Below are 26541 nucleotides of genomic sequence, written 5' to 3'. Positions count from 1 at the left end.
CAGGCTATCGCTGGCCTTTATCATTTACAAGGAAATCCAATTGTAATTCAAATCATGTCTGTTTTTATCTTTTTGTGAAGGTCTCCTCGAGTCATGTTGTAGCCCCTAAGCTTCTACATGTATCTGGTTGCGTAAGGTTTTTTGAAGGTTATCTTGTAGCATTGTTGAAGTCCTTGTTGCATATGTTGTAAGTTTTATCAACTTGTCTATATGGATTATTATGAATTAACCTATCACAACAAGAACTTGGAAGTCATAATTAAATGTTTATTTCATTTTACTTCTTAAAGGTTCCATGAAGATAATGTAGCAGGCTTTTCTCAACTTGCCTTTATCACTCGGGAGTAGGGGTGCCCAATTTTGGAAGCTGGTTAGTTAGAAGGAATCTGGGGAGATCTTTTTCATACATTTCAAGTGGAAAAGCAAGGAACAGACACGTTGAGGGGAAGCGTGTAGAGAGAGAGAGAGAGAGAGAGAGAGAGAGGGAGAGAGAGAAATAAAGACTTTTTTATATATCTCCACGTTGTGTCAGCAAGAGCTTCGCGTGAGCAATTGGTCCGACGATTCCAGGGTTCGTCTGCAAGCGAGATGGTGGATAATGCTGGAGGCACTGAGAGAGATGGAGGTTCTCTCTGTGTGTGTGTGTGTGTGTGGTTGCAGGAACGCGTCGAGTGAGGGCGATAGTGAGCGGACGGGCTGCAGGGGGGTATGAGGCGCAGTAAGGAAGGGAGGTGAGGTGTGAGCAAGAGGGGTGTACCCTCTGGCGTCGCAAAAGCAAAGGTGGCCATGGCCGTGCGATGGAAAGGAGCAGAAGCAAGGACGAGGTTGGGGGTGTACCCTGTGGCATCGCGAATGCAGAGGCAGCCATGGCCCTGCGATGAAATTGTGTTGCCTTTTTTTTTTTTGAGAGCAAAAGCCTACGTGGACATAGCGGCATCCGTGTAGATTCGCCTTAATAGGGACTATAGACCCAGTAGGAGTATATAGTACTATGGTATTATTGCTATGATTGTAGTCTCTTACATGACTTGCAAACAGAAAACTATAATTACTCAATCTTTTAGTGAGTTTAAAAGTATGAAGGGCACAACATCCTTTAAAATCATACCTTTTTTTCAAGTACTAAGAGCTCAGTGCCCCATGCACTAAGGATATTAATAATATCAACTCTTAATGAACGGTCACACACTTATACTGCAAACAAAGAGAATCAAAATCTTTTGGTGGCTACCAATTTTGGATCATGAAGTAAAGCGGGAAGTCCTTCTTAGTGACTCAAAGTCAATCTTCAAGATCGTGCAAACAATCCCTTGCTTTTTCATTGGTTATCCTCTCCTTTTCCTTCGTAATATAGAGCAAAATGCTTGGGGGCCCTTGTCTTCATAACCTTGTTAATATCCAAATTAAACTGCATTGCTTAACCAAATGAAATTGAAACCACGAATGTTATTATTATGATATAGTACGGCCCCCCTCTTTATCATGCGCAAAGGGGATTGTCTTTTTTTTGGACTTTAGCTTTCATCTCGCAGTTTTCGACACGTGTAAAGAGCACTCCCTTTGCCATTATAGAATACATATAAATGTGGGACTCGACTCTAATAGCTCTCTTTTGAACCTAACGAATAAAAATTAGAGTACGTGCTTTGTCTTTTCTTACTTTCTAGTCCCAATCTATTAACATAATATGGCGAAAGAGGGATCCCTTTACACGTGTCACAATCTGCAACCTGAAAGCTAAAGTCCAAAACTAAAAAAAGTCTGTTCGCACGCGATAAAGAGGGAGAGAGGGGGAGAGAGAGAGGCCGCCTTCGCGTACTAGTTTGGAGAATGTCTATTCCTCTGGGTTTTTTTGCTTTGAGAATATCATGGATTTGCTTTCCTTGCGGGTAAAAATAGAAGGTGGACCTTTTAGCCTAGAGGCCGACTCGGAAGTTGACTGCACGATAAAGAACCGACAGGCGCTGACTTCTGGTGTTTCTAGTGCGACGCAGAGAGCCAGAAACACCATTGCAGGAGTTCAGAGCGCTTCGCTACATCTTGCAGGTCAGTTGGGCTTCTTTTTGAGAGAGAGAGAGAGAAGAAGAAGAAGAAGAGGTGTTTTAACGTCATAGAAGCAATGTCTTGAACGAGAGAGAGAGAGAGAGAGAGAGAGAGAGAGAGAGAGAGAGAGCGCAATTTTATGAGATGCCTCTCTTTAGCATGCCCATAGTAGTTACTTTGTGTTGTGTTCAGTGGCTAGACAACCCAGTGAAAGGTGAAAAGCAAAGATGACATTATGCTGGTCATTTTTATGGTTACATTTATCTTTGTGTTTTAGCTGCCCCAAAGCAAGACAGTGGCCTTAGGACAAACAAGATGCTCTCTCCTAGGGTTCCCTGCTGTCTACCAAACAACTGTCATGACTGTGGGGGCATGGTTTTTGAATGAAAATTCAAGGTAAGACAAACAACGTATGAAACAACGGTGCTATTGTAAAGCAACTACTTTGTGTCTCTGATCTGTGTGAAAGAGGGAAAGAGGAGTGAAAAACATAGCATAGATTTTCTCTTTCTAAAATTGTTTTCTCTCTCTATAGGAGTGGCAAGCAATGTTCTTTCTCCTGGCAAAAAACCTGTCTTTAGAACTGCTGTTTTTTTTTTCCCTAAAATTTTGTTTCTCTAAACTGATTTTCTCTCCTAGTTGGAGAGAGGGAGAGAGAAAGAGCAGGCATGCTTTTCTCTAGGACCTAGGTAGGAATCAGGTGTGCTTCCTTCGGGAACAAGTCGAACCAACCTGCTCCATAAACTGGCTCTCAATGCCATAATGTAACATACAATCGTCATGTGACGGAATTTCAAACAGATGAAAAACCTTTGCCTTGTGAACAACAACTCGACAAGTACAATGACTCAAGACTGCCTAATGGAGTAATATGACTAAAGACTAGCGATGCCAAAATGAGAGTAGCGGGTCCTAAGTATAGATACCCGTAGTGGGTTCCGACTTACTACACTTGTTACAGTTACTGTAGTAATCACTAATTGTAAATACCAGACCCGACTATGTACAAGTGCTTGAATAAGATCCGTTCCCACCGTCTACATTCCTCCTTCCCTTTCTTTGAATTTTGTTGTATTTCTAAAATTCTAAATATTGAACTAATGTTAGCACTTCCGCTTATCTTGAGTTTTTTCAGTGTTGTCTTCTGAACCGTTTGGGGTGGAATCTTAAGTGTTCCAAGTTGATCAGTTCCTTGAGCTCTGGAATGGCTGCCATTAATGATGACTGTGCTAGTATCAATATGAATAACTTGCCGGATGATGGTGGCATCAAATGGTACTCTGGTAGCTTCGACTACCACCTCCATACCCCATTTCTTTAACAGTGCTCGCTTGTTCTGTTGAAATACATGCTTGCTAATTGTTCTGATGAGGCACAAAAACATTGGGCTTTGGCTGATGCCACAACTTGTTGTAATTCTTCAATTTCTCGTCAATAATTGCCTTGTTGTCTTGAAAGATCAATGCTCCTCTTCTCACCATCGCGAAGCCTTGCGACAAGCCTTGTGCAGAAAAGGAGAACTTGCTGGATGATGATGGCAAAGCGTACGATGAGTAAGTTGATGTGACTGGCGGAAGATTCGGTCTTTAATGCACAGCCACTGACCGTTAGGAGGTTCAAATGCCTTCTGATTATTGACTCTCTGGTTTGGACTCTGGTAATCCTCAAATCATCATTTGCATCCCGTCCTTCAGATGTCCCGACTTCTTTTGGACTAATCATGAACAAATCCAATAGTTGGCATTCAGAATCAGGTTCATCTTTGTCTTGCCCTCGTGGTGCAGGAGGTTCATCTAACCTATGGAGTAGTATAACTTGATCTTTGCTCTGTTATAGACCCCAGGTAGCATCAGTCCAGATAAATCCTTCAGTCGAACTGTGCCATTCGAGAATACTCAATCCACTTCATATGGCCTTGACCATGCTATTTTCAATTAGGTTTCTTTGAGACTAATTTTGATTAACATAGCAAGACCAAGTCCCCTTTCTTAAACATCTGACCTTCAGCTTATTGTCATGCCAATTAGCCACTATATCCATCCATGAAATTGTACATCTCGTGGCCAACAATCTCATATCAGTGAATGGAAACCAAAAGGGGTCCTTGATGGTCTGAGCATTTAACTTCCGATAATCAACACCGACGCTTAGCTTCCCATTCTTCTTCAGGACAACCACTATCGGAAACAACCACTCACTGCTTGCCACTTCAGTAATGAATCCCGCTTTCAACAAATTGTCCATCTCTTCTTGGCGTAATTTAGATTCATTCTATAAATCTGGAGCCTTATCGATCATGTAGCTGGTTTTAGTGGTATCCTATGTTGGCATACCTCTGGATCCACACCTTTCAGGCTTGTATGCTCCCAGGCGAAAACATCCTTATACTTTTGGAACAGCTGCCTGGCTTTCTTCTTTATCTTTGGTTTCATATGTTTGTTGATTTTGACCATCTTTGGATTATTCTCTGAACCAAGATTCTACTCTTTAACTTCTTAATCATTTGGCAACAACCAATTTGGTCTACCACCTTTTCTCTTTGCCATCGATTCTACTTCCTTATTTGTGCTTATCCCTGCTGCATATTAGTTAAAGGGATTTCAATTTTCCCAGTCTTGTCAACTCTACTTTGTCCACTGCCTCGATCAAACGTGTTTGCATTGGTTTGCCTATGGCCCTCATCTGGTCTGAAGTCTTCAACTGTCTAACTTGATTCTTTTGGAGACCTTCCGTCCAAATTCACTGGTCTTTTCTTGGGTTAAACTCAGTGAAATTCTCTGGATATTGTTGCCTTTGATGTTCTGTTGTCTCTCAATCGAGCAGCACCTCATTGAGGTCTATCTCTGCAATAGGAAATATATTCATTGACGCCAACATTCGTTTGGTCTTTTTCGTGCCATATTTCCTAAACAATTCCTCTAGTCTCATTGCCTTCTTTCAGCTTCTGGTGTTATTTGTTTTTACATCGATTCTCCTATTGGGTCCTCGAATTGTCAACACCTGGGCTAAATCATGAATGGCTCCTACACTTCTGAGCAAAGGCCATCCCAATAGCATACTGTAAGCTCCTTGTATATCGAGTACCAGAAAGAAAGCTGGTTTTGAATTTCTCCCTTCCCACTCTGATCTGTAGGTTCTCGACTAAGCCATTGGCATGGACCACTCTCTGATCTGCCATTCTAATTCTGAATGGAGCTGGTTCATCTCTTGAATCCCTAGCTTCTGTCTGACATGCTCTCCGAGGATGTTTACGTCAGCTCGGCCATCCAGTATTGCTCCTGACAGTGGCTCCCACTATTTCCTTAGCTTGTAATCGATCTGAATGAGTGGCACTTCATCATCCTTAATTTCAGACAAATCCACAGCCATAGCTTCTAATGCCTTCTTCCTCTGCTTTTTGATAAAACTTAGCAGCCTTTGGTAAGGTTCGTATGATGTCATCCAATTCTATAGAATCTTTTGAATTCTTTTATATAGATTTCATCTTGTTCATTTCCAAAGCTGCTGTCTTAATTGGAGGATTTCCTTTTCGGATAGCTGTCTTCACAATGCCATGCCTCTGCTCTCCTCCTGCATCTCCTGGGCTGATGGATCCTTCGGTGAGGAATCAGATTGTTGTTGCTGATCATGTTCTGTCCTCAGATTCGTTTTATCAGCCTCGGTTAAGTTTTGCCCTGACTTGCCGAACCTCTTCTAGGCACTCCTCCAAGGCCTTAACTAGTTCCTCGGCTTTCCTTTCAGCTTCTACCTTACTAGATTCACTCTTTGGGAGCTCCGTCTTCAAATTCTCTGGAAGCTTTGGCGGATGGTCCTGGCCTCCGAGCATTCAGGCTGCTCTGGCATCTTTTAAGCGAGATACTTTGTGATCTTGGCTGCCAAAGCTCTCTGCTCTTGCTACTCGTTTACCTCCTTGGCCTTCTAAATGGCCCTTTGCTTCTCCCATCTTTGAGCCTCTTCAGTTTGCTTCGTTTCCTTAACCGGGTCTGCGGTAACTCTTCAACAACGACTCCAGCACTCCTGGTGATCATACGTACCGGAATTGGGTCTGCCTCTTTCTCTTCAAACGCATCAACTTTAACATTTTCAAGATGTTGGGCTGCAAAGTGTCCATATTTTCCACATATGTAGCAGCTGAAATTTCTCTTTGCAAAGTCAGCTCTGCCTCGCCTCGCCCTCTACAAGCAACAATCTGATACCTACTGTAACAGACTTGGACACTCCAAGTCAAGAATCAACCGCGACAGCACCAAATAACCACTTCAAAACAATTCACAGATCACAATAGATTTGCACTGGCCCGGCGGAGTTCCGTGCCTAGAGATATTGGCCCCAAAGACTTGCGCCCCTTTCGGTATTTCTTTTTGTATTAATCAATCATCAAAGTACAAGAGAGCGGTTAGGGTTTCACTCTCAGACTCTGCGTCCAGATGCTTTGAGAAGTGAAGCCCTCACCACTTATTTAAAGGTACAAGGGATGCCCAAAAGCAGAGCCCCAAAAGCTTTTAGAATAAAAAGCATCAGTTCTCTCTCTCTCTTAGAGAGTCTTTTCTTTTTTTTTTATAAAAAAAAAGCAAAATTCACGTCGCTCATCATTTTCAATATTATTATTATTATTATTTTTATAGCTTCCGCGATTTCCGAAAATGAGGGTTTCTGGCAGAAATTAGGGTTTGCAGGAATTTTAGGGTTTTTGGCAGAAATTAGGGTTTCTGCTGTCCGCCACGTCATCACTTTGTGACATACCCCCCTCTTGAAAGCATTGTAATCGACCGCGATTACGGTTGCAAAACCGACAAAAGCCATAAACCGTCTTAGCAGACACTGACTGTTAGTACCTACTTACTAGGAACACACATCTAGCACATGTACAAAATCGACAGTCACATCACAGGACATCACCAGACATCACATGACATTCAACATTCATTCGGATCTTAGACCATGATTTATCGGCAATGTAGCTAGCAATCACATCTAGGTCCAATCGGGACCTCATCGAGGTCCGATTGACTAAGCCCTATTGCAACCATGTCTATTGATCTATCAATCAGACCAAAATGCTGCAGTCATTTCGGCTATCAGTTCCTGCACTCATAAGAAGTCAAGAACAAATCAGTATCATTATCAGGAATTCCATTTCATAAAGTCATCCAGCAGAATACTGTCAGCTCTCAGTATCCCTGAAGCTCAAAGAGACATCAGTGACTTTAGTATCAAAATCGAGGCATCTTTTGACAAGGGAGCGGAGTGACTCCCCTTTTGTGCATCCCACTGCACCAGATCTCCGGCCAAGCTGAATTCTGGGTTCTGTTTGGAGTAGACTATGCTAAACCAAAACATCAAGGTAAAGTTTCACAATCCGAGGAGTATCTGCTAGGTCCTCCTCCTCCATCCACTTCGCATCAAATGCAGGAAAGTTCATGAACTAAACCAAGAACCGCCTTCGGACTTTACCTTTCTTTGAATCATTATGTGCCAAAATCTGTTCAGGAACAAGGATCTCCTCGTTTTCTTTCACTTCGGGTTGCTCATCAGGCTCCCCATCATCAGGCACATCACCCTTAACAGGTTTCAAGAGACTCACATGCAATGCATTGTGAATCCTCCAAGTATCTGGCAGTTTCAATCGGAAGGAGACATCATTTATCTTGTCAGTGATCTGGAAAGGTCCGTAGTATCGCATACTAAGCTTTGAAAAAAGCCTCTCCTTTCCCTTTTTCTTTTGTAGGCGTGCCTTCTCAAAACATAAGAGCACCCAATCATCCTCCTTCAATTTCAAGTCGCAACGATGGCGATCCGCTGCCTTTTTCTGTCTTTCTTGAGACTCCTGCAAAGTCTCGCGAACCTTGGCAAAAGCCGTATCCAAATATTGCGAATATTCATCCGCTTCAAATATCTAATCTTCGTGCTGAGGAAGGATGGAACCTTCGCAGCACTTTCAACAATCTCACATGGCGTCTTCCCTGTCGAAGAGTGTATCGTGTTATTGTAGGTAAATTCCACCAAAGGTAAGTTCTTTTCCCATTGAGTCTTCTAATCCGAGATACAAGACTTCAATAAATCTAAAATCACTGAATTGGCAATCTCAAATTGCTCGTCAGTCTGCAAGTGGAACGATGACGAGAATTGCAACTGCGGGCCAATGTTCTCCCAAATTGCCTTCCAAAACAAACTCATAAATCTGGGGTCTCTGTCGGAGACAATCGTCTTAGACGTGCCATGTAATCAGAAAATCATCGTGATCATTCTGTGTTCTCGGGAGATCAAAAATGAAATCCATTGCAATACTTTCCCAGGGGTGGGTGGGTGGGTAAAGGCTGTAACAATCTCTGTGCCTTATGCCTGTCAAACTTGACCTTCTGGCATACCAAGCAACTGCGCACAAACTTTTCCACATCCTTTTTGAGTCTCGGCCCAAAGAAGTATCTCTCTACCCCCTTCATGGTGGTAGCAATGCCGTGGTGACCCGTAAAAGGTGGACAGTGGCATTTAGTCATAACCTTATCCCTCAACGGCTGTGTAACGCACAACATAGTCTTTTTCATCAAGTAGCCTTCCCGAAGGGAGTATACAGCTACTGTCTCCCCATCCCGTATCCGTGTGAAAATATCTGCAAAATCTGTATCTGTGGCATACTGATTGACCATATCCTCGAAGCTCCTATGATGTATCGCGGAAACAGCCAGAACCAACGGTTTCCGAGACAAAGCATCTGCCACCACATTCTTTTGTCCCTGCACATGGACAATCTGGAAGTGGAACTGTGACAAGATGTTCGCCCACCGCATCTGCTTTTCCGAAAGCTACTTCTGTGACAAGAAGTAGCGCAAACTCTGATGGTCTGTAAAGACAGTAAAATCCGCTCCGAGTAGGTAGTGCCGCCACTGAGTAAGAGCATGGATAACCGCCAAAAGCTCCTTCTCATAGATCTGTGCTGTCATCTCCGGCCTAGAGAACAAACGGCTCTCGTAAGCTATGACATGGCCTTCTTGCATCAAGACCACACCCAGACTACGACCACAAGCATCACAATATACTCCAAATGACTTCTGCAAGTCCGGCAAAGTCAAAATAGGTCCCGTAGTCAATTTCTCTTTCAATGTCCGAAAGGCAGTCACCTCTGTGGGTCCCCACGAAAAAGGTACTTCTTTCTGTGTCAAGGTATGCAAAGGGGAAGCAACCTCTGCAAACTTTCGTATGAACCGCCTGTAGTACGAACACAGTCCCAAGAAGCTTCTAACTTCATGGACATTCCTCAAATCGGGCCAATCACGGATAGTCTCTATCTTGGCCGGGTCCATTTGCACTCCTGCTGACACACTGTGTCCCAAAAAGTGTATCTCTGGTAGGAAAAATTCACTTTTCTTTGCATTAATCACTAATGTGTGATCTCGTAATGCTTGAAAGACTTGAAGCAGATAATCTCTGTGTTCTGCCTCATTCTTGGAGAAAACAATGATGTCGTCAAAGAAAGTGCCAACAAATAGCCTGTACTCTCGAAAAATCCTGTCCATCATCCGGTTAAATGTCGCAGGAGCATTGGTTAAGCCAAAAGGCATCACCAAAAACTCAAATAACCCAAAAGTCGTCCGAAAAGCTGTCTTGTAGACATCTCCTGGCGCGATCTTGATCTGATGATATCTACTCTTCAAGTCAATCCTGCTAAAGCACGAGGATCCCTGTAACCTGTCGAGTATATCATCGATCCTAGGAATCGGAAATCTGTTCTTGATGGTGATTTTGTTGAGAGCTCTATAATTGATGCACATTCTCAAAGATCCGTCTTTCTTCAAAACCAACAACATTGGAGAGCAATACGGTGAAGTACTAGGTTGGACAAGACCCTTTTCCAAGAGGTCTTTCACTTGGTTCATAATCTTTTCATTTTGTACTCGGCTCACACGATAAGGTGGCCGATTCGGTGGCGTGCTTCCAGGTATCAGATCAATGGTTTGATCTTCAGGCCCTCTGAAAAGCAATCGGCATGAGTGTGGAGAAAAATCTTGGCGTTGTTTTGATCAGGTCAAAACATATTCAACCTTTATCCAACGTTCAGTTCTCTCCCAAAAGAATGATTAAGAAACTGAAGTTCATTAAGTACAATCTCTAAGCCCTTCATTTATCAAAGTCGCTTTCTCGGCCCGGTAGTCAACCACGGCGTAGTTCTTGTGGTACCAAGGGATCCTGAGTAGAACGTCACTCGCGTGCCCTGCACACCCCTGTCATTGCAAACAAAGTTTGCCAATGCTCGGTGTAATGGCAACATCCCATCCGGGTGCCAGTCGAACTACCTCTGCCTGTGGCGTCAGTCTATCGGGCGTAATTCCAAATCGAGCCGCCAATTCCAAGTGAAAAGAAGTTGGCCTTGGCTCCTTGGCTCACTTTGCCCCAAAAGCGGCAAAGTTTGTACTTTCATTTGTTAGATTCGGTGCAGGTCCCACGCCATGTGGTACCAGTTCTGCTTTTCTATCTGCCTTTTCTGCCACATTCCTTAGCTGCTCTCGAACTCTCAGACCTGTCATCATCTTTATCATTCTGTTCTTTCTGTGACTTATTAGGGCACTTCGCGGAGATATGTCCATGTTCCCCGCATCCAAAGCACTTCCCCTCTCTGATGAAGCGAGCTCTCTCCTCAGGAGTAAGCTTGGGTCGTGCATCTTTTTTTCCCTGGGTTGCTCTTTTTCTTTCTACTTTCATTCCTAGAAGTCTGTTCAGCTCGTTGAGTCATGGCCTCATATGTGGGGTAGGTCAGACTGCTAGAGTGAATGGCAAAGCCCCGCTTTGCATGACTCATCAACTCCTGAATAGAAGCTGACTTTTGTTCCAAGCAGTGATCTCGGATCTTTGTAGGTAGACCCAAGGTAAACCGCTCAATCTGTTCTCTGAACGAGATCTTCTTGAATGAAGAGGCGGGTAGAAAAGAGCTCCATAATCTTTCACAATAAGCATTGATTGTGTCTTTCTTGGTCATCCGAAGATGGTTCCAAGCAGCTCGTATATCTCGTTCATATTCTCGCGTCAACCAAGAAGAAATAAAAAGCTTTTTAAATTTCAGCCATTTAACTGGCGTAGTCTTGTTTAAAAGAAGCGTGAACCACCAAGTACGAGCATTCCCCTCAAGGTAAGAGGTAGCTCTTCGAATCTTGGAGTGCTCTGAATAGCGTCCTCCCGCGAAAGCGATGTCAAACTACTGTATAAAAGACAAAGCCTTCGAAGCATCTGAGTATCCTGAAAAAGTATCAAACTTGATCGAGTGGCCACCTTCCTTAAACTCTCAAACTTTCTTGCTTTTATCTTCGAGAAAGTCATACTGGTTGGCTTTGTAAAAATTCTTCTTGTTCGCATAAAACTTTCCGTCATCGGTATCTGAGCTGTCTGTAGACGAGTCCTCAGTAGAACTATCAGTCTTTGGGCGAGATTTAGCCTTCTTTGCCTTTCTCTTGCCCTTTCCAAAGCGTTGCTTCTTGCTTCGCTTTTTACCTTTTCTGTCTTCTTCGCTCAAATCCGAGGAGCTAGAAGAACTGTCAGAAGAAGAAGAAGAAGAAGAACTACTGGGTACTGCTTCAAATCGAACACGCTGCTTCTGTTTTTTTTTGCCTTGTCAAAAAGTCGACCGACGACCCAAATATCCCGGGAACTCAGTGCCTTTCTTCTGCTTTTTGCCGTGCTTTTTGCCTTTCTTTTGCGCGTCAAAAAGCTGAGCAATCCGTGCATCAACCACGTTCTCCAGTTCCTTCTCCGTATATTTTCTTGGAGGCAGAAGGTTTCTTGAGAGCGGGTTTCGGGAGTGTTGTGGTTCTTTGCCACTCCATCTGTACCTCTTCCAAAGAGGTCTGGTTCATATATTTTGCCATCTTCGGGTCCTTGGCAAAATTGAGCATCATCTTTGTTGCATCGCCGATCAACTGGCGACGTTCCATCTCTCGCCGCTCCGCCTGAGTAGGCCAAAGCGGGCCATACTCTCTGCCGGAATCTTCGTTGTGATCCCTGCCCGCATCTCCAAATGCAGAGGGAGTCGACTGATCCTTGCGTGAAGCCATAGGTGCCGCGGAAAAAAAATTCGGGGATCGGATTTCCCGTAGAAGAGAAATCGGCCGTGCTCTGATACCACTGTAATAGACTTGGACACTCCAAGTCAAGAATCAACCGCGACAGCACCAAATAACCACTTCAAAACAATTCACAGATCACAAAAGATTTGCACTGGCCCGGCGGAGTTCCGTGCCTAGAGATATTGGCCCCAAAGACTCGCGCCCCTTTCGGTATTTCTTTTTGTATTAATCAATCATCAAAGTACAAGAGAGCGGTTAGGGTTTCACTCTTAGACTCTGCGTCTAGATGCTCTGAGAAGTGAAGCCCTCACCACTTATTTAAAGGTACAAGGGATGCCCAAAAGCAGAGCCCCAAAAAAAATATTTATAGCCTCCGCGATTTTCGGAAATCAGGGTTTCTGGCAGAAATTAGGGTTTCTGCTGTCCGCCACGTCATCACTTTGTGACACCTACCTCCTCCTGGCCCATTGGTACTGGCCTCATTCTTCCTAGCGCTTGACATTCCATCTTGATTTGTTGCTTCTGGGTTTGTTAGTGCTATTATAGAGACATCCTTGCCTTTCTGGAAATGATGCATTCGAATCTTACAATTGTTCCATAGGTGTCTGAATGCGTTGCAGTATGTGCATTGGCAACACTTCATACACCAAGTCTCGACTTTCTCCATTGCCAGTTGGATCTTTGACAGTTGAGCGTACACGAATAATCAACAAGCTGAAAATAAATAATCTTTCAACTAAACAGAGTTGAGGGAGAAGTTCGACATAGTAGTTGGGACCAGAAGATGGGCTGTCTCCCCCCCTTAAAGAGAATCTTTACTAGGGAGAATCTTTTTACAAGCACGAGAATCGGAGAAAACCCCTCCGTTCTATTCTCAGACTCGATGGTCGTTCCTTCCCGTGAGGGAAATCCGAGAGATGAGCTCTCAATCCTTTTCCCGTGTGTACTCGGAGTCGAGGCTCCCCAGACAATTTCCGAATCCCGTTCCCGGAATTCCCAAGCGTAGGTTGAGGCCTTCTCACCATAGTAACAGGGAATGACCGTTTTTAGGTCTCCGTTCCTTGTTTCCATTCTAAGTTCCCGTTCTGAATCCCCGTTTCGTGTTTCAAATGTGAGTACTCGTAACAGGGAATGGCGTTTTATGGCAGTTGCCGTTCCGCGTTCCTCGTTTTCCCGTTCCTGGTAACTATGCTTCTCGCTTCTCCTTAGCGATGAAGTAGTTGCAAACACACACAAACACGGAACAACAATTGGTATGGCGAATCCACAATTGATACCTGTTGCTCTTTGCACGGAAAAGCGACTTCCATGCTCCGTAGTCTCGCGATGACTTTCTTCTTCTCTCCGGCGGAGTTTCTTCCCAAGCTAGCGTTGGTAAATTTTTTCTCCCAGAGAGGGTGTCACGTGCGCACTTCACTTGCTCCATGTGGACATGCTTCTGCCATAGTCTAGCGTCAGTCTTAGCGTAGGACCTAGCCTGGCACCTTCTGAGCCTCTAGCAGGACATGCATGTCTAGGCCGGTCATAGTTGCATACCCTCTCTTGCACAATATAGTCATTTCAGCATGAGCATTTTCCAGGGCATAGAACCCTTTTTACACAATTTTCACTTATTTATTAATAAGTGACTTTTGTTGGAAAAGTAGGTAGGGCAAATTTTTAAGAAACTATAAAAGAAACCCATTGGGCACTCAGTAGAAGCAGAAGGTGGTGCACCAAGTGTTGCACCCGACAGGTGGTCTCTCTCTCAGCAGTACTCCAACAGCACTAGCGTTTTTGGAGCAGATTTCAGCCATCAACGTTTTTGCAACAGTACCATCCCTTTAGCCTTGTCGCATCCCCGATTCCATTCCTGGCACCAGATCCTCGCCGGAAAGCCATCCATCACTACAGATTTCAGTTTTCAGCCTTGATGCAGTCGTCGTCGACATCATCATCATTATCGCAGGTCTCGGACTTGACGATGACCCATGGTCGTCATCGTCATAGACCCATGGTCGTCATCGTCATCGCCACGACACAGTACCGCATTTTTCAGTCCTTACATCAGCGCCAGTTCTCAGTCTTACAGATTAGCCAGTGTTTTCAGTTTTCAGCCCTTAGAACAGCAGTCGTCGTCGTCGTCGGCACAGTACCCGATGGCAGCAGATTCCCAATGATCTTAGTTTTCAGCCCTAGCGTTTTCAGATTTCAGCCCTAGCCTCGTGTTGTCGTCGTTGTCACGGCGACATTGTCGTGTCCGTGGACTGTCGTCGTCGCCGTTAGCATCGTCCTCGTCATCGACATCATCGTCTTCGACATAGAACACCAGTACCCGTCGTCGACATCATGGTCTTTGACATAGAACCTCAATACCTCTGTACCCCTTCAGTACCTCAATACCCAATACCCAACATCAGTATCCATTAGCATCAGCATCTCAGCATTTAGTCATTGTATCAACATTGTGCAAGAATAAAGAAAGTACTCGCTCTGGCAACAGAGCAAGGGGGCCCTTGAGGGTTGGGACCCGACATCCTGTGTCGTCTCTTTTCTCTCTCTTTCTTTCAATTCAATTCAGTTCTTTCAACTGAAGTAAAGCAATCCTTGTGTTTGTGTGCGGAGTACTAGATCCGAGAAAATTCCTTATTCTTTTTCGCTGCACCTGACAAAAGGGGGCGAATGTTGCTTTTATTGGTTTTGAGGACCGTTAGGAATAGCCTGTCCGAACCCGACCAAAGATAGCAGAGAGAGCTGGCGACAGATTCTAGAGAGAGGGGAGAGTGATCGTTGCCGTTGGGCAACTAGAGAGAGGAGAGAGAAAACTTACGCTGGTTGTTTTTTCGCAGCCATACAGAGATCGCTGGTCTTTTTTTATGAGCTCTTGCTTTATTTTTAATGGCCTGTCCACTTATTAAGTGGGCGGCCGGTCACTTTTGAAGATGGGAACCTGGACAAAACTCAATAAAACTCAGTGAATTGAAAATTGATGCTACACATGCGCATTCAGGCGTCCCTGGGTGTAGTTCTTAGGCACAAATGCAATGCGAACACAAATTCCTCGCGGGAAAGCGTCTGCTTTTCCCGGAAAACATGTTAAAATATTCCGCTTTTTAGGAAAAGCTTCACAGAACCCATCTTTATTCTTGTGCTTGCGTCTTTACGCGTATTCCTCTTTCCAGTTCGGGTTTCGTGCCAGACCAATGAAATATTCCCTTTTCGATGCTTCCTTCACCCCATCACGTGACACATCAGCGCGTACAAAGATGATGCATTCTGGCCCCAGGCCTCTGTAGAAGTAATGGCAGGAGGGGGGGAGTGCTCATGAGAGAGTCGCCATGCCTCACCCGAGTCCCGACTCAAGAATAGTTGTGTGTGTGAGAGAAATGAAATGAAAAAGAGAGAGAGAGAGAGAGAGAGAGAGAGAGAGAGAGAGAGAGAGAGAGAGAGAGAGAGAGAGAGAAATGAAATGAAAATGAAATGAAATGTTATATTAACGTCTTCAGAAGGCGAGAATGACCTATGAGACCAAAAAGTTACAATGTGGTGGATCTGATACAAAGTCAGAGTAACAAAAATGACAAAATAAAATGACAGAATAAAATGCTATGGAATCTGAAACAGCTAGGTGTGATCTAAGCAGATAGGTGGGATAGCTAAATCACAGATCACAAAAGATCTAGCTAGGTGGGATAGCTAAATCACAGATCGCAACAGATCCAGCATCTGTCGCTAGCGAATCTCATCAATCTCCTCCATGGTCAATAGCCTGACCGGGCGTCGTGCATGCTGGGCCAAAGTGATCCGAATCCTCTGATGCAACCTCCATCGATGCTGTGTAGTCCTTCGTAGTCGTGGGGTCTGGATCTCCCTAGCTCGGTCGCTCGCTCGATTAGTGTGCCTCCAGTGTGAGGCAGCGAGCTCTCTTGTGGTAGTAGCTCCTCTGGGTGTCCAGTGTCTGCTCTAAAGAAGTCTGTGATCCGTCTCTGAGACTGGCTGACCTCTCCTCTCATAAGGCTCTCTCTGTGTCTGCGCAGCTCGAGCAAAACCAGACCCAAGCATCTCTGATCCTCGTACCGCATGACTTTGGCTCTCCTCTCATCAGGCTCTCTCTGTGTCTGCGCAGCTCGAGCAAAACCAGACCCAAGCATCTCTGATCCTCGTACCGCATGACTCTGGAGAGTGGTCCGAAGCCCTCTATGAACAAGCAGTGGAAGCGGCCACGTATCTCGTAGTAGACGGGGCAATGGCATGTGTAGTGCAGCTCTGTCTCAGGCTCCAGGTCACATAGGAGACATGGCCTGGCCTCTGTTGGTACTCTGCTGTATCTCCCAGTCTCGATCCGCAGCTGGTGTGAAGATGTGCGTATCTGGCCAATAGCACATCGTATCCCATGAGACAAGTGGGTGTCCATGTTTCTAGGTCTCGTCACAAAACCATCCTCTGTAAGCTGGAGAAGATGCTCTCTGTAGAAAGCAATCTTCGTGCCCAGCTCCTGTGCTGGCTGTATGCATGTCCTCCTGATGTCTAGCTGAGTCAGGTCCTGGCGGATGAGCCTGGTAATCTTGGACTGTGTGAGAGTCAGAGAGGGTGCATCCAGTGAGTATTGGAAGGGTGGCAGTCTGTCTATGCTGAACCCATGCGCTTGAAACCATTATGTCATCTCCCCATACCAGCATGCTGTATCTCCCTGCATGGCTAACTGTCGAGAGGACTCAAGTGCAAAGCGGGCATATCTGTTTCTGGGAAGTTCCCAGATGCGGTGTATGAAGGAGACGGATCTGGTGAGCACCTCAACCACTAGTGGAGGGGCAGCTAGCTCTGCTCGTATAATGGCACGTGGTACTGAAGCCTTGGCTCTAATGAGTCGTGAGATCATAGAAACTAGTGGCTTCTCCATGTCCCCCCATCCATCAGTGCGACCTGTCCTCCCATGATGGTCCAATGAAGGTCCCCAAATCTCAGCTCCATAGAGCAATGCAGAAGCCACCAGGGTGTCAGAGAGCCAGAGCTTCGTCCGAGGCTCCTGAAACTGAACATGTGAACACATCCTCTCCAATCTACCCAATGCTGCATGGGCTCTGGTCAATCTAGTCTTTGCTGCTCTTCTCAACGAAAATGCTGGTCCACTAAAAACCACTCCAAGGTAGGTGTAAGCATCTGTATACTCCACCGTCTCCTGGCCGTATGTGAATGCGGGCGCTGACCTCCTGATCCACTGTGGGGTCGTATTAAATACCATGACCTTGGTTTTACCAAGGTTGACAGACAAACCACTTTCATGGGCAAAGCTATGCAAAGCATCCAAGTGAAATGAAATATTATATTAAACGTCTGCAAAAGGCCAAAATGACCTATGAGATCAAACTGATACAATCTTGGTGGATCTAATACAATGTCTGGGTACAAAGTGAAAAACTAAAATCTTAACTGCTATATGTGAACTAAGCAGCTAGCTTGAACTGTGTAGGATATGAGTAGGGGGTTGAAAGTAGTGACTGGGGGCTAATACAACACAATGTGTGTGTGTGTGAGAGAGAGAGAGAAATGAAATGAAATGATATATTAACGTCTTCAAAAGGCCAAAATGACCTATGAGACCATCAGATACAAAGTGGTGAATCTAATACAATGTCTGAAGTACAAGTACAAAAAGTACTGAAAGTAAAAATGAAAACTGAAATGAAGTGTGAAATGTGAGATGTGAAAATGTAGAATAGGCCCTCAATGACAATCTAGGTGTCGTGCTAGAATGCCTCTGATCCTCTGCTGGAGTCTCCGTCGATGTAGTGTGCTCCTGTGTCTCGGTCGTGGTCGTCTCGATCTCCCGGGCTCAATCGCCCTGTCAATGAGGGTGCCTCTGGTATGAATGCGGGTACAACCCTGTGCTGGTGGTTGGTCTCTTGGCTCCCTCGATCCAAAGAAATCTGTGATCTGCGATCCAAAGAAATCTGTGATCTGTCTCTGCGACTGTCGTACTCCTGTCTCCCCAACAGACTGTCTCTATGTCGGTGTAGCTCAAGTAGATATAAGCCAAGGCATCTCTGGTCCTGATACCTCATGACTCTATCTAGGGGTCCAAAACCCTAGAGAGAGAGAGAGAGAGAGAGAGAGAGAGAGAGAGAGAGAGAGAGAGAGGATCCTGAGGTGTTTTGTTTTGGTGGAATTGCAGTTTTTTATAACTGGATCAGCCATGGCCTTGGGGTTTTTTCTCCTGATCTTTCTAGTCTTGGGAAGCTCAATACAAGCAATGTCAGTGGATGATCTGCCTGGATGGATGGGTGAAATGTGAGTAATGCACCAACACTCTGCATGTGCATGCAAAGAGTAACATTATGGTAGCAGATTTGGTGCTTGCTTATACCACAAACACTAAAATTTAAAACAGATTTGCACATCACACTTCGCCACTTTACCTGTTTATTCCGGTAAGATTCTCTAATGTCAGGCTCTCATGTTGTATGGTTCAAAACTTCAATGTGCCAGCCAATTCTATAATGGGTGGCTATAATATGATTCGGCTAGGGCTCTATCGATCCTCTTTTCTTTCTTTCAATTCCTGTACTGTATGTCCTCCCTTAAGAGCACCTTAAATATCACATTTAGCACTGAGATCTGAATATATGCTGTGGGAAAATCACAGAAAACCTTAAAAATGGTGAAGGAAAAAGAAAAGCATCCCAGAATGCAAGAAATGAATGTTCTCAATGAAAAAAAGGGTAACACAAAGCCTACGCAAGGGTACAAAGCCACAAGTTTTGTGGTGATATGTTGATTAGTCTTACATCTTTCAGTTTGGTCGATCGGCACTTCTCCTTAGTGCGTAGCGTTGACTATCATGTGTCCAGCTAAACCATTCTTTTAAAATTCTTCACAATGCTCCAAGTGGTTTTGTGCCAGTGGGTAGAGTTCTTGCGGGCAACTGGACTTTCTTGGTGGTGTTCATGTTACAGCCTTAATCTCAACCACCATGGTGCTCAAGGATACCGATGGGCGGCCTGCCCTTAAGGCACTTACCGGCCTCCAACTTGTGAACAAAATGGATTGGACATATGTTAAGGGGCCAACGAGGCATTCTAACAAGGCGATCTGTGATCACATCAGTGCTTTGATGGGTGGGATTGGCATATAAAATACTACAGATACATATTATCTTCCAACGTAGCTAATTAGCTGGCTGGAGGCTCTCTCGAACTTTGTGCTTTGTAAACTCTACACATGGGCCAAGCCATCTAGATTTGCAAAGAGATAATTTGCTAATACTGTCACAGAAATGGAAGTGAGCACTTCAAGACTTATGAAATTATTTAATTATATCGTTTAAGAATCCACACAAAGTAATTCAGAGGGAAGGACACGACACTGGGACCTGAAGATGGGCTAGTCCCCCTCTTTTCTATTAGTTTATCAACGGATTCTTACAAACACATGAACCGGAGTAGCTTGCATTGTTCTCCCTCCTGAAACTATTTTAATGCAAGAAAATGCATGTTAATCATTAGCCCAATGGCTGAAATTTCATAAGCTTGTAGCCGGAAATGGCTATGTCTGCCTGGTTCTGTGTTCCTCTATGAGGAAGCGATCACTTCTGTTACATATCTGCTTACGGAGTGCCAAAGCGAGGTTGCCTTTGCTGAAATTTGGCGTCAGTCACTCGTTAGAGAGCTGAAAAACTGTCTGGACAGCCGGTAGAGCACTTGTTTGAGTGTGGCGATCCACAAAGGGACGCTCACAAGATTTTTGGCTGCCTTTCACCTCTTGAGTGCGCTTCGTAGCCTCTGCACGGCCTTCTTGAGAGCAGGAACAGAGAGGGGGCTGAAGTTGAGAGCTGAAAGAGAATTCTGTGTGTGTGTATTCTGCTGAAGAAGCCCACAGATAGGTAGCGCTTCAATTTTTATGGCCAAGCGGGTGGAAATTTTTGCCAAATGGCGCATGAGAGAGAAAGAGGGCTGGTAATTTCCTACGCTGACTTGTTTCCCAAAATCCCACGCTACATACTGATTTTTAGACTTATTTTAATGTTATAACATTCGACTTCTTTCAAACTGGCCCGACCTCTGAACAAATTGGGAACTCTCCTGTTCATGTGTTTGTCCTGATCCGTTCTACACTGAATCTGGCTACTGTTCCACTCATACTTTCCGGACACCGATAAATTTCCCAGATTGCACATGGCACAGAAAAATTCACGGGTCTGCTAAGTTATTAATTGGTACCAATAAATTTATAAAGTAGTTCTGTGTGCAAAAAAATCATTTTTATTCATTTATAGTCTCAGCTTAAAATATTACAAATACCCTTTGGTTCATGAAATAACTCATCACCCATAATACATGATACCAATGATAAGCTCTCGTCATATGTCAATATTTTGATGGCATGTTATTCAGCACAGGGAAGTTTGGAGTTTAATCATTTTAAGTTTCTTTGTCTTTTGTGCTGGTACAGAAACTCTAAGAAGACCGAAGCTGAAATCCTTTCACAAAAAGCTCAGATAATTGACCCTACCAGGATCATTCAGCTTGCATGGAAGCCAAGGTGCATTTCTGCAGAGTCTTATTTTTAGCTTCTAATTTCTTCTTATTCCGGCTGTTTAGTTTTTCTTCTCATCAGGGCGTTCTTATATAAGGGATTTCTATCAGACAAAGAATGTGAACACCTCAAGCAATTGGTAAAATGAGGCTTGTGTTACTGTGCTTGTGTGTGCGTGCGCGCTAGTATGTGTTTTGTACTACTATGTGCTCATTTCACTTTCCCCATCAAACCTGACAAATGCTATATAACTTTCTTGTAGGCACGTAACAAACTTGAAAAATCAATGGTGGCTGACAATGAATCGGGAAAGGGTGTCCTGAGCGATATTCGTACAAGCTCAGGAATGTTTATTGATAAGGGCCATGTAAATTTTCTTTCTACCCTCGGCTTTTCAAATAACGCAAATTTTTTTTCGTTTCGTGCCCACAAGATCACTGAAATGTAACATTTTTAAAAGGATTTTTAATGTATTCTCCCAGTATTTTACCGAATGTGAGCATGCTTCTAACATAATGTGGATGATTTGTGGTGATAGAGAAAGTCCTTTGTAAAGACGCTTTCTTTTGCAGCAGAAAAGATCCTTAAATTAGTTAAAGCTCTGTGTGATGGGCTACATTCCCCCTACCATGAGGGTAACATTGCACAAAGAGGGGAGACTCTCCCAAATGAGAGCAAAGAACACACATTGGCTAGATCACAAAATGGGAGGGGGGAATAATCAAATAGGCAGTCTTTAATGCCAGCGACAACCGTGCTCCTCCCTGAATTTGTAAAGATGTATGAGGAACACTCTTTGGGGTGGGAAATTAGATCTTGTGCATATGAGAGTGACAAAAGCATGACATGGTGCTGCTAACCACCTCACTGGTAATGCTGCTCTCTGGTGGAATGCCATGAAGCAACATAGTAGGTGTCCTTGCACGAGGAATGTATAAAGCTCTTCAAATGGCAAATTTTTCATGCACAATCCGAATCCAAAGCATGTAGACAATGGGATGTCAGGCAAAGTAGAAATGAGAATGTACAATCTTATGTAGACGGTTTTTGGATCTGTCTAATACAGTGCAGGCCATTTAACAAGTTAGCAAGAGGACTCTCAAATGAAAATTCATTTTCTGGTCTAACACCACAGATAGGAATGTCATGCTGTGAAAGGAAGTAAATTTTTTGTTTTCTGAGCCATTTTAGGATCCCACTAAGGGATGCTGATCTGCTTCCAAATTTTAGCAATATACCATGGTTGGGTAAGGGTCATTTGCCATCATGCAAGAGCTGTGCTTCCCAACAATGCTGGCCAATGTACTGAAATTTGTGGAGGTCCGAGTCCTAGACTTCATCCGAGCGGCTAGTGAAATACTGCCTACGTAGTAGCACTTGTGGAGGACTTAATGGTCTTCTATTAATCATAAAATTGTTTGCAGGATGAGGTAGTGAGACGCATTGAAAACAGAATGGCAACTTGGACTTTCTTGCCTGAAGGTATCTGAGAGTGCATACAGTGCCATTAACTGTTTGTTGCTGAATTTGATGGAAAATTGTAAAGGACACACATTGCTTTTAACATGGTGATACTCTGCAGAGAATGGGGAAGCATTACAAGTCTTGAAATATGAGCACGGGGAAAAGTATGAGCCACATTATGATTTTTTCCAGGACAATTACAATATTCAAATGGGTGGTCACAGGATTGCAACAGTCTTGATGTACCTATCGAATGTCACAAAAGGTGGAGAGACGATCTTCCCAAACGCACCGGTATGCTATATTTTTTTTCATTGGCACTAGAAATAGCCGCGTTTTCACGAGTCTTTTGAAGTGTGCATGAAGGGATGTCATGGCTGTGTCCAAGCTATGCATGATAAAAGTATAGAGCTTCTTCTTCCTGTTTGGATAAGCAATGAAGTTGGGATCGCATGTTTGCCAAGATTTCCAGATTGTGTTTAATTTGGTCGTCTATTGCTTTATTCCAGGTTAAAACATTATAGAGTCTCATCATTTTACTCTTTAATTTGGTCGTCTATTGCTTTATTCCAGGGTAAAACGTTATAGAATCTCATCATTTTATTCTTTAGCTTGTATGAAGATTTAAGCTTCTGTTTTATACCTGTATTATTATACAAGTTTGAATGTAGAAAACAGGTGTTTGCCCCTTCCTTATTGTATATGTCTTTAAAATTTAGTTCTTATTCAGAGTTGCAATGAAGTAATCTGTTTTCATTAATTGTGCTCAGCTCTGTTTAAACTAACTGTTGTATTGTTTTCCTCTTTTTGTTTGATTTTAAACAAATAAGATGCATTTTGATTTAGTCTTGCTCCATTATCATGTGCCTAATTTTGTATTTTGTGCAAGTATCCTAGCCCCTCTTTTAGTCTGGAGGTTCAGACGTTACTGAACTTTTTGAAGGATATACAAATGTGTTTACCTTCAAAAACATGAGAGTACACATGTTTTATATTTCTTCATGGACTTGCAGATCTTTAGCAGCAATTCTCTCTCAAATTTTCTGGTTGAGCAGTTTATACTGACAGTCTAGTTGCGCATGCAGGACTATCGAGTAAAGGATGACACTTGGTCTGAGTGTGCAAAACGAGGTCTTTCAGGTAATTCTCCCTATGGATGATTCTGGTTATTGGCAGCTAGGAATTTTAAATGTAGATGGATGTCATTTGAGGCATGTGACAAAAATGTGATTCATGGTTGCATCCATTGGCATACCTAACCCCTTGTTTCCGTACCATACGTAGTATAAGTATTGTACTTATTCTACTGATCAATTTGCCTCACACAAGATGTTTTCTATAATTTAAAAAGATGAGGCAGCAGAACCATACTTTTACTCTTTCAGGTTATTTTTTATAGTCTAATAGCATCATTGTAGGCTTTCTTGAAATATCTCTAGGTACGTAGCTTATATGAACCTTTATCTTTGATCAACATATTAGGTCTCCACAACGTCAAAAAAAAAAAGAACTGCAAAAGTGAAGGGTACCAAGCGCAGGAAATGAAAAGTTTCTTGAAAGTGGAAAGTCAAAAGACTTTGCATTCTATATATAAAGAGGTGGCCGTGTGTGCATGCGATATGCATGTCTTGTATGCATTATAACTTTTTTCTTTCAACCTCTCCCAAGTTTCTCCTCCTTAGAGTTTGCAGTGTGTCTTGAACTTATTATTTTTAACCATTAGTTCTCTCCAATCTTGGAAAATTAAAAAGCCTTTCAAAACATCTTGAGTGCATAAGTGAAGTGTGAGTTTAGGAAATGAAAAGACCCATGGAAGTGGAAAGTCAAAAGACTTTTTGTGTGCATATAAATAGAGATGGTCGAGTGCACTTTGATACATTTGTGTTTTTCTTTGCTTGTTTCCCTTCAGAGTTTTCTTCTCTTTAGAGTGTCCTTGCACTATGTAAGTAGTGAATAACCTTGATGTGATTTAAACTTTTGATTACAGTGAAGCCAATACAAGGGGACGCGCTTCTCTTCTTCAGCCTTACTACTGAAGCCAAGACAGACACGTCTAGTCTTCATGGGAGCTGCCCAGTGGTTGCAGGGGAGAAATGGTCAGCCACCAAGTGGATACATGTAGATTCTTTCGACAAACAACGAAAGGCAGGCGGCTGTGAGGACGAGAATGTGAGTTGTGCTGAATGGGCTGCCATGGGTGAATGTGAAAAGAATCCTTCTTACATGGTTGGAAGTGAGAATAATCCCGGTGCGTGTCGAGCAAGTTGCAGGGTCTGCTAACAAAGTTCTTTGGTTCAATCATCTTCCAACTGCCAAATTTCCTCTGAAGAATGGTTTTTGCTTCTTATATATGAGAGTAATAAAATTTGCAGTCCATACACCGAAGGTTATGGCTTAATTTGTCTCTGTCCCAGCCATCTTAAGAGGAAATGAAAGAAAACTAGAGCATCATTCCTTTGCTTGCGGGTGTAGAACGTTGATTTTCCTTCGTAATGGATAAAAACCAGTGTACATTATACAAATGAAACGTGGCTTCATGAATTTCTTCAAGCAATTTCTTTTTGGGTAGTACTATTGATTGACTTATTTTTGTATGTCCCATGCTGATGATAATGTAATGAAGGTGCTTCATTGAACAGAAAAACTTGTTGATTTGATTTGGAGATAAGGTCCACCGAGGCTATTGACATGGAATTGAAGGACAAGTTGTCTTCTTATATCATGACTATTGGCATTGAGGTGGGGACTTGAAATCTATCAAGTGTATGCTAGGGTGCAAGCAAGGTGCAAACACCCTGTCTCGAAGTAGACATGTGGCCACGTACCTATAAAGAACTTGAGAAAATTTAATCTTGGAAGACACTACTTCCTTAATGTAGCAAGAAATACAAAGCTACAAACTAAGTTGAAATTCTCCTAGTATGTATACTAGGATAAGGAACTTTATTCCAAAACACTTTTCGTAGAAACCTAGCGTTTGAGAGTGTAAGTGGGTTGATTTCTTGCAATGGAATCGGGTAGAAAGATTGAAGGGAAGCTGCCATCAAGGAAGGCAATCATATGAGCATCCGACTCCATGCAACATGAAATAGCATTTTTGACATTTTTGTATTGTGCTTATTCCTTCATTCACTCCTAGCTCAACATGTCTTCCAATTATACTCAAAATTTCAAAACCTTGCCAAAGGCTTCTTAGAGTCCTCTTTTACTTCCTCTCAACTAGTTAAAGTTATCAAAGTCGAAAAACGGCTGAAATGATTAACAAACATGAATTATCATTTATTTTTGCTTGGATGTATATTGTGGTGTGTGTGGGTGCTTGGCCGGAAAGGCCTACCTTCTTGGCTAGTGTCTATCTTGGAATGTAACCCTCATGGCATAATATAAGGAGGTGCTCTCTCTTGGGAATGGCACGCTCATTTGGTATTATCTACTCTCTCACTCGTGCACATCACAATATTACCTGTCATCGTATTTATTTCTCTCTTTAACTGTTTAGAAACATGAAGAAAATCGTAAGGCATATTCGAATTGCATAAAACAATTAAATGAGCAACTTAACATGCATGTAGGATGAACCACATGTTATGCATAATCTCTTACACTAAATTCTTTGCGATATGAATGATAAACACGTTACGGCTTTAAGCCCTCTGAATTGTACAATTAGTTAAGTAAAATTAGCACCAATTCATGCAATCAAGATATGGTTAGAATAAGCCTTATTTTGAAGTATAACTTGACAACATTTGTGTGATGCATGCAATAATCTAAGATTTTGATCAACACTTGGCAATGTTGAATAGTTACTTGGCAAAGTGTTGATAAAAATCATAAGATTTTCACTTGAGTAAGAGACCTCTTGCAAAGAGAGAATAATCACCAATAATTGTGTGAGAACCCTATGTTGAGTTGTTCTTTGCAGCTCAGTGTGCATACCATCCTTTGTCCAACGTTACATGTGGCATAAATTATGTGTAGCTTTTGAGCAGGATTTTACGATGTAGAAAATGATCTGTACGTTCTGTATAGGACTCGTACGTGCCTTTTTTTTAACTTTGCCCAGTTCACCTGTTAACCCTCACGCTTCACGGACACCCCATCACCTACGACGGATGTGTATTATGTATTTGGTAGAGTCAGGACGGGGCTTGTCGGACCAATAGGAAAAGGGTAAGAGTGATTGCCGATGAGAGGCGTACTCTAACTGGGACATTCAAGGGATTAGTTGGCTAAGCATGGGCGCCCAAGTGTGAATGGGGTGAGCTCATATAAAAGCAAACTAAACCTAAAATTCACTCATTCTCTCATTTGTGCAATAGAAGAGTGCTCTTGCTCCATCTCCATCTGCATCTTCTTCTTCTTCACCTCCTTGTGTGTGTGTGTGTATGTGTGTGAGAGAGAGAGAGGTAGAGTGTGTGTGTGTGCGATCGAACATTACGAAGGCACGACGGCGGTGAAGCGGTTGAGC

At 43.2% G+C, this 26541-nt stretch overlaps 1 protein-coding gene across 3 annotated transcripts; it reads left to right on the top strand.

Annotated features, from left to right (window-relative positions):
• The first annotated feature begins 1796 nt into the window (after positions 1–1796).
• On the top strand, positions 1797–24714 carry LOC147434815 (putative prolyl 4-hydroxylase 6). 3 transcript variants are annotated; one of them, XM_086491228.1, is made up of 9 exons: positions 1797–2046; positions 18247–18362; positions 20523–20612; positions 20688–20745; positions 20869–20973; positions 22031–22088; positions 22189–22364; positions 23156–23210; positions 24058–24714. In XM_086491228.1, the coding sequence occupies exons 2-9, from the start codon at positions 18268–18270 to the stop codon at positions 24348–24350; spliced, it is 930 nt and encodes a 309-aa protein (XP_086347354.1). In that variant the 5' UTR covers positions 1797–2046; positions 18247–18267; the 3' UTR covers positions 24351–24714. The 3 variants fall into 3 exon arrangements, with proteins under 3 accessions (XP_086347354.1, XP_086347356.1, XP_086347355.1); XM_086491229.1 differs by lacking the exon at positions 1797–2046 and adding an exon at positions 2274–2439; XM_086491230.1 differs by lacking the exon at positions 22031–22088 and having other exon boundaries at positions 1799–2046; positions 22263–22364.
• Positions 24715–26541: the final 1827 nt, after the last annotated feature.

Source organism: Adiantum capillus-veneris, chromosome 19 (assembly GCF_014529385.1).
Source record: "Adiantum capillus-veneris isolate H3 chromosome 19, ASM1452938v2, whole genome shotgun sequence".
In the NCBI taxonomy this organism is placed as follows: domain Eukaryota; kingdom Viridiplantae; phylum Streptophyta; class Polypodiopsida; order Polypodiales; family Pteridaceae; genus Adiantum; species Adiantum capillus-veneris.
Note: the sequence above shows the minus strand (reverse complement) of the source record. Positions and strands in the feature narration are given on the sequence as shown.

Bases quoted from the DNA above. Each gene is read 5' to 3' on its own strand.
- LOC147434815 (XM_086491228.1), top strand. From the start codon at position 18,268: ATGGCCTTGGGGTTTTTTCTCCTGATCTTTCTAGTCTTGGGAAGCTCA. The intron at 20,746-20,868 runs GTAAAATGAGGC...ACTTTCTTGTAG, and splicing joins GTGAACACCTCAAGCAATTG to GCACGTAACAAACTTGAAAA. The intron at 22,089-22,188 runs GTATCTGAGAGT...GATACTCTGCAG, and splicing joins TTGGACTTTCTTGCCTGAAG to AGAATGGGGAAGCATTACAA.